A 7,743-nucleotide genomic window follows, 5' to 3' on the forward strand; every position below is an offset into this window, starting at 1 on the left:
TCCTCTCGTTGAGCAACAATCCAGTCGTCCTGCAGTCGACTCGTGCTCGCCGCAGCCTCGCAGGGCTTCGCTTTCTGCAGACTCAGCTCTGAAGCGCTCGCTGTGTGCAGGACCTGAGCCGCTGGCAGTCGAGCAAGACGGGCCGCGGGCCTCTGGAGGAGGGCTGGAGGGCCGAGCACCAGCCCGTCATGTGCTCCTACAAGAGGGTGCAGTGCAGCTTCGAGGTGTACGGCTTCCAGACCAGGACCGAGGAGCTCATCCACCGGGTGAGAGCCAGCTTCGTCTCATTTCCTCTGATCTAAGGAACCACAGCCCTAGACAAACAAACAAACAAACAAACAAACAAACAAACAAACACGTGAGCTGCTGACAGAAGCCAAAAAGAACAACTGAACTTTTAAAATGCGACAAAACAGCGGGTGGCAATAAAATGACGACAAGTAAAAAGAACAAACTTAAAAACAAAACAAACAAAAAAAAAAAAAACAAACAAACAGAAAAAAAACAGAAACAAAAACAAAAAAAAAAGGAAAAATAACCATAAAATAAGCACATCATTAGAAAAGCAAAAGAAAAAAAAAAGAACAAAAAAAAAAGAGTAAAAACAGAGACGTGACGTAGAAATTAATCAAAATTTTAGCAATGTTTTGTTACATTAAACACAAAAAGCAAAACAAAACTCCCTGTAACTGTAACAGATACAATCATCAAAAAAGAACAACAAAAAAAAACAAAAAAACAACAGAAAAAAAATGAACCACTACTTAATAGACTACTGTGGTCTTCGAAAAAAAAAAGCGATGATTTATCATCTTGTTTTGCTGATTTAACTGCAGTCAATGGGTCTAGTTTTACAGTTAAACGTTGTGAAAGAACAAATCATGATTTGGAAAAATATAAAGATTTGATGTCGACGTTATTTATAATTTTAACCCTTTTTACACTCAATATGAAAATTAACAAATTTTTTCTGTCATTTTAATCGTTTTTAATCGTTGCAGCTCTACAAACTGAAACAGAAATTTAAAAGCCAGCAGCGTGAACACGGCGCACTTAAAAGATGTTCAGACATCTCAGCGTAAATTAAATGAAGATTTTGACCTCTGACGTGTATTTAAAAGAGAGTTATTTGTGTTGTCGGCTGTTTTCTGGACAAATCGATCAGCTGTTTGGTTTCTAAAATACGAGAAAACGTATAAAAGCGTGGATCAGTCCAAATATATTCACTTTATTGTCTTTCAAGAGGAACGAAACCAGAAAATATTTACATTCAAGAAGCTGCAAACATCGGATCTAAATCTAAACTGAGTAAAAATATGTGTTTTTTTGCAGCATTTGAAGGAGAGCTGCTAATTAGGTGTTTGTTTTGTGGTGTCGATTGTTTTCTGGACAAATCAATCAACTGTTTGGTCTTTAAACTGCGAGAAAATGTTTAAAAGTGTGGATCAGAGTTTCCTCAAATGTCTTTTCTCCAGATTTCTCCAGCTTCCTGTCGTCAAAGAGGAAAGAAACCAGAAAATATTCCCACTGAAGAAGCTGCAATCACAGAATGTAGAGTTTTTGTCTAAAACAAATCAATTAATTGTTGCATCTCTATCTGAAACCAGTTAAAATTCACCACCACGGGCGCTCGTTCACGCCGAGTAAATCTGCCATAATAAAAGGCTAATTGTGCATAAACTGTCATAATCTTTGCATAGATGTAATCGTGGAGGAGAAGCTGCTGGTGTTTGTCTAAACTCAACGTCTTCGGGTTCATCCGCTGGTCAAACAAACCATCCAGTCGCTAAAACGTTTTTTTTTTTTTCCCCCAGAATTTCATCGACAGAACAAGTAATCGCCAAGTTTCTGTCTCCAGCAGCTGCGTTAAAGCTAATCTGGGCGGCACAGCGTCGGCAAAACAGCAGAATGCAAAAGATTTAGGAGATAAGAATCTGTTAAATTGAGCCGAGGCAGCTGGAAGCTCATTCAGAGCCGTTAGCAGAACCGCTGGAAGTCCAAACAGGAGCATAATGAAGAACGGCGCCGTTGTTTTGTAACGAGGCTGCAAATAATGACCGTTTCTGCTGTTAATTAATCTGCGTGTTGTTTCCTGGATCCATCGATTAGTCGTCTGGTCTCTGAAATTACAAAAAACGTCAATTAAGATTACGATGATGAATCCCGTTTTGTCCAGAGAGGCTCGGTTTGTCACAGAAAGGAACCAGAAAACATCCAAACTGACTCGTGGAATATCAGAACAGTTGGAGACGAATACGACGGTTGACAATTAATCATCACAGCTTCACCCGATTCAGACTGAATGCTTCACTGAAACTGAATATTTGACTTTAACAGTTTAAAACCTCGGCAGTGTCGATAAGGTGCACCAGAAGGTCCTCGCTGAAGATCAAAACGGAATTCAGATTCAAAAGAGGGATACCAGTTATTATCATTGCTGATTGTTTTCCAGCGGTTTGGTCTCTAAAATGTCAGAAAATGGTGAAACATGTGGATCAGAGTTTCCTCAGATGTCCTGGTTCGTCCACAGACGTTCAGTTTTCTGTCACAGAGGAAAGGAACCAGGAAACCAATCGATCAGTTGTTTGGTCTCTAAACGGCGAGAAAACGGGAAAAAATGTGGTTTTACTGTCATCACGGAGGAAAGAAACCAGAAAATATTCACGTCACAGAGTTTAGACGGCACTGTTTACCCAGAGCAGTGATTGATTTAATAGTCGATAACTAATTGATTGATCTCTGCAGCAACATTAATCCTCCTCATCAGTGTTGATCCACTCAGTCGCTGCAGCTGCAAACTGTCGTATTTCTTCCTCTCCTTTGACTTATTGATAAATGAAGCTGCTGCGATCAGCTGATCATCTAGAAGAGTCTCCATTTGTCCAACTACCAAAACCTCCAGCTGAACGTCTCACGACAACCGACGTGACAGAAATTCATTTAAAATCTGCTGGAGGCGACCAAAGCGGAGCTAAAAGTCAGGATTCATTCACAGTGAATCTTCTCTGTCTGGACTTAAACTTTTCTAACAGAGTTTGGTTTGACGGTTTATTCCAGCCCCATAATCAACCGTTATTTTCATGGTTGATCATTTTCTGGACGAATCAATGAGTCGTTTGGTCTCTAAAGTGGTGAAAAACGTCTTATTTTGCCTCAAGAGCTTCAGTTTATCGTCACAGAGGAGGAAAGAAACCAGAAAGTATTCATGTTTAATGAGCTGCAATCACAGAATTTAGACTTTTTTAAAATTAAAAATCACTCAAACTCATTAACCAATAATCAGAACACTTGATTTAATGGTTGACGACTAATCAATTAATCTCTGCAGCTCATTAAAGTTGATTCATTTAGTCGCTGCAGCTACAAACTGTCGGATTTCTTCTCCTCCTTCGACTTATTTCACTCAGCTGATCATGTTTCTAGAAGAGTCTCCGTCTGTCCAACTTCTAAAACCTCCAACTGAACGTCTCATAACAACCGACGTGACAGAAATTCATCCTGATTCTAAAATCTGCTGGAGGCGACCAAAGCGGAGCTAAAAGTCAGGATTCATTCAGAACCTTCTCTGGGTTTAAACCTTTTCCAACAGAGTTCGGTTTGATGAGCTGTTTGGTCTCTAAAACATCATCAGATGGTGAAAAGTGTGGATCAGAGTTTCCTCAGTCGACTAACGATGTTCAGTTGTTTGGTGTCTAAAACGCGAGAAAATGGTGAAAAAAAATGTGGTTCTGTCCAAAAATATTCATTTTACTGTCACGAAGGGGGAAAGAAACCAGAAAATATTCACTTTAAGAAGCTGCAGTCACAGAATTTAAACTGTTTTGTCTTAAAGAAAAAATATTCAAGCTGATTAATTATTTATAGATTAGTTGACGGTGTATCGGAAAATGATGCTGAACGAACTAGTTTTAATTCTCTCCCGGTTTGTTTTTCAGAACATCCGCGACATCCTCCTGGTGGGTCACCGGCAGGCGGTGGCCTGGATCGACGAGTGGCACGGTGGGTGGAAGATGGTCAACATTTCACAGATGAAACGTTCGCAACAATCCAGCTGCTGTTCGCCCGAAGGTCCACCGATGAATATGCATTTTGCTGTTTGTTCCTCCCACAGGCCTGAGTCTGGAGGAGGTGAGGGCGTACGAGCAGGCCATGCAGGAGAAGACCAACAGCAAAGTCAAGTCCAGCCAGAACGGCACAGGTGAGAAGATCCGAGCCGGTCGCAGATGGAAAGAAGAGCAGCGAGTTTGAAACGTATATCTGCAGTAATTATTCACGCATTTAAATTCAAGCACGGAAAACACACAGACTCCCGTCCAAAGCACACATTTATAGGTCATTAGGAAGTGAGAGCGAACAGGTGTTTAGTGTTTCAGCAGCCCGGCGCGTCGTCCTGCAGAACAGCACGAATTCATACGTCTTCATCTGGACTTTATTTATTATAGCAATAAACTAACAGCAGCGTGAAAACAACCTCACCTCAGAGCTAAACGTGGATTTAATGAAAATGTGCAGGATTATTTTCAATGTTGATTACTTTCCGGGCTAATCGATCAATTGTTTGGTCTCTCAAATGCGAGAAAATGAGGAAAATGTGAATCAGAGTTTCCTAAAGTGTCTAAAGATGTTCAGTTTACTGTCAAAGAAACCAGGAAATAGTCACGTTCACAAGCTGAAATGAGGGAATTCAGGCTGTTAAACGTAATAAATGACAATAAATCAATGAATCTCTGTTGATTCATTCAGTCGCTGCAGCTACAACTAACTGTTGTGTTCGGAGGTGACCAAACCGGAGATAAAAATCAGGATTCAGTCATAAACTTCTCCATTTGGATTTAAATCGGAGAGTTTGTTTTGAGACTTTTGTCATTGTTGATTATTTTCTGGATGAATCGATCGACTGTTTGGTTTCGAAAAATGCTGAAAAATGTGCATCGATATTTTAAAGAAACCAGAAAATATATTCATATAAGAAGCTGCAATCACAGAATTAAATCTGTTTAACCAATTTATTGATGATCACAATCGTTGACAAATGATTTAATAGTCGACTAACGGATTAATCGTTGCGGCTCTCGATGGTTCACTGAGTTTCTGCCTGCAGGTCGAACAAAAGAAGTCTTTCTAAAGATGGGAGTCACTGATGGACGCTTTCACCGTCCTGTGACAGTTTAGAGACAAAACAAAACAAAAAAACGATCAGTAGGTTAAAAAACAGTTTGCTTCAAACAGGCCAAATATCTAGACTTAGTTGTAGTTTGTCTTGGATTCGCCATAAAGTCACGAAACGCCTCAAGCAAGAGTCAAACTCGACGAGAACTGAATTGAAACTGAGGATTATTTTCATCGTCGACTGTTTTCTAGACGAATCGATCAGTTGTTTGGTCTCTAAAATGTCCAAAAATATTCAGTTTGCTGTCGTCAAAGAGGAAAGAAACCAGAAAATATTCAAGAATTTACTGAAAAACAACAAAGTCAACGATTACCAAAATAGTTGGAGACTGAGTTCATAGGTGACGATTAACTGATTAATGGCTGCAGCTCTACAAACTGAAACATTAATTTAAAAGCAGCGTGAACATGGAGCACTTTGGAGCCTAAAACATCCTCAGACATCTCAACGTAAATTAAATGAAGACTTTGACCTCTGACCTGTATTTAAAAGAGAATTATTTGTGTTGTCCACTATTTTCTGGACAAATCGATCGACTGTTTGGTCGAGAAAACGTTTAAAAGCGTGGATCAGAGTTTCCTCCAATGTCTTTTCTCCAAATATACTCAGTTTCGTGCTACAGAAGGAGGGAAAGAAACCAGAAAATATTCACATTTAAGAAGCTGCAATCATCTAATCTAAATCTATACTGAGTAAAAACGTGTGTTTTCTTGCAGTGTGCTTTGACTTGTATTTAAAAGACGGCTTCCAAATGTGGTCTTTATTGTGCTGTCGACTATTTTCTGGACAAATCGATCGACTGTTTGGTCTCTAAAGTGCGAGAAAATGTTTAAAAGTGTGGTTTAGTGTTTCCTCAATGCCTTTTGCTCGTCTATATTCAGTTTAGTGCTACAGAAGGAGGGAAAGAAACCAGAAAATATTCACATTTCAGGCGCCGCGAACAGAATTTATCAGCTGTGGCGTGCCGAGCCGAGTCCGGCTGCAGCTCCTCTCGGCGCCCTACAAGTACCCAGATGGCTTCGGTGCATCTGTGGGAGAAAAATGGGAAGAGAAGAGCAGTCAGGAGGCATTTCACAACACGAGGAGCAGAAACCGAGGGAGTGTGCCCAGAAGAAGAGAGACAGATGTGGTGTTGGTGTGTGTGTGCGGACGGGACGGATCATGAGGCGATAACGCGGCGGCGGCGGCGGCGGCGCTCTGATAAACAGTGTAATGCAGCCACCTGCTGAACCCTCACCACCAGCAGCCCTCACAACATAAATAACCCGCCAGCGCCGCACTTAGCTGCAAATGTCAGACCCGCTGGGGGTAAATGTGTGCGTGTGTGTGTGTGTGTGCGTGGTCGCCCTGCCCCCTGCTGGTCGGTCTGGTGAAGCTCGGCTGGGTGATATCAAAGCTAGAATTCCCAACATGGCCCGTAGCGTCTCAGTGTGTGATGATGAGAAACACGAGGCTGCAACAAATCTGCAGTCATTGCTCAACCCGCTGCAGCTCGACGCGCCGCCACCGCCGCCGCGACCCCCTGCAGGCCGCGAGCCGCCACTGCGCTCCGGCTGACGAATGGTTTTCATTTCATTCATCTGCCGTAATAAAAGCAAATGGATGTCGTTTGCTCCGCAGAGTCCAATAAAAAGTTTGGAGCGTGAGCCGAATACCGAGCAGGATCTCTAACCACAGTTCTCCCGTGTTCCGTCGCAGGTTCCCAGGTCGCGGCCCGCCCGCCGTTCTCCCGCTCCATCTCCGTGACGGACGAACGCTCCCTCAAGAAGATGGGTGTCACCACGGCGACCATGTCGGACCCATCGGACCCGTCGGCGCCTCCGGCTCACCTTCGCCTCAACTCCACCCCAGAATGACAAACGCANTGTTGCAGATTAAACTCCAGAACCGTCGCTGTCAGAACCGTAAGCCGACCAGTTTGTGACAGAACATTAGTTTAACGACTATTTCAGAGAGAAACCAAACAAACATTTTATGATTTCAGGCTCTCAGATGTGTTGATTTGCTTCTTTGTTCCTGTTTTTGTTCCGTTTCCTGCCGTTGTGCGCTGCAGGACTTCTAATGGATCATTTCTGCAGCGTGAGCTGATAGAAACCCAGACAAAGACCAGAGAGCCGTTCTAAAAGGCAGCATCCGGCTAATGCAGCCGGGTTCGGGACCTTGGTCCGGCCGGCGCCGGCGGCTTTTATCTTTTCCTTATTTGTGAGTTTTCAGCTGTGAGATGAGCGACTTCGGCGTCGGAACAGATTCTGAACAAGGTCAGATGAAAGTGGTCTCTTCTCAGGGAAACGTGCTCTGGGCTCTGCTAGCGTCCGTCCTTGTGGTTCTGGCCGCTCTGCGAGGCCCGAGGGCGGCAGCACGAGTTGTGTTTCGGTGTGTGACCTCCGTTTCTGTTGTTGCGCTGCCTGACCTCCTCGTCTGTCCGGATGCAGGTGTTCGGAGACGCGCCGACGCCGGCCGACAGCGTCGCCTTCCTGGACATCCTGAGCGACCCGATCCCCGAGAAGCACTACAGGGAGTCGGAGGTACCACCCCTAACACGCTAACACGCTAACGGACACGTGAGCTGCTTA

At 43.3% G+C, this 7,743-nt stretch overlaps 1 protein-coding gene across 1 annotated transcript in view; it reads left to right on the forward strand.

Moving 5' to 3' along the window:
* pitpnc1b (phosphatidylinositol transfer protein cytoplasmic 1b) overlaps positions 1 to 7,028 on the forward strand; it is a 23,728-nt gene extending 16,700 nt beyond the window's left edge. Inside the window, exons 7-10 of the mRNA XM_008285838.1 lie at positions 111 to 266; positions 3,936 to 3,999; positions 4,112 to 4,198; positions 6,869 to 7,028. Coding sequence (XP_008284060.1) covers positions 111 to 266; positions 3,936 to 3,999; positions 4,112 to 4,198; positions 6,869 to 7,026 — 465 coding nt within the window. The 3' untranslated portion in view covers positions 7,027 to 7,028. The remainder of the gene's footprint in view (positions 1 to 110; positions 267 to 3,935; positions 4,000 to 4,111; positions 4,199 to 6,868) is intronic.
* Positions 7,029 to 7,743: the final 715 nt, after the last annotated feature.

This window comes from Stegastes partitus, unplaced genomic scaffold (genome assembly GCF_000690725.1).
Source record: "Stegastes partitus isolate 25-593 unplaced genomic scaffold, Stegastes_partitus-1.0.2 Scaffold418, whole genome shotgun sequence".
NCBI lineage: Eukaryota > Metazoa > Chordata > Actinopteri > Pomacentridae > Stegastes > Stegastes partitus.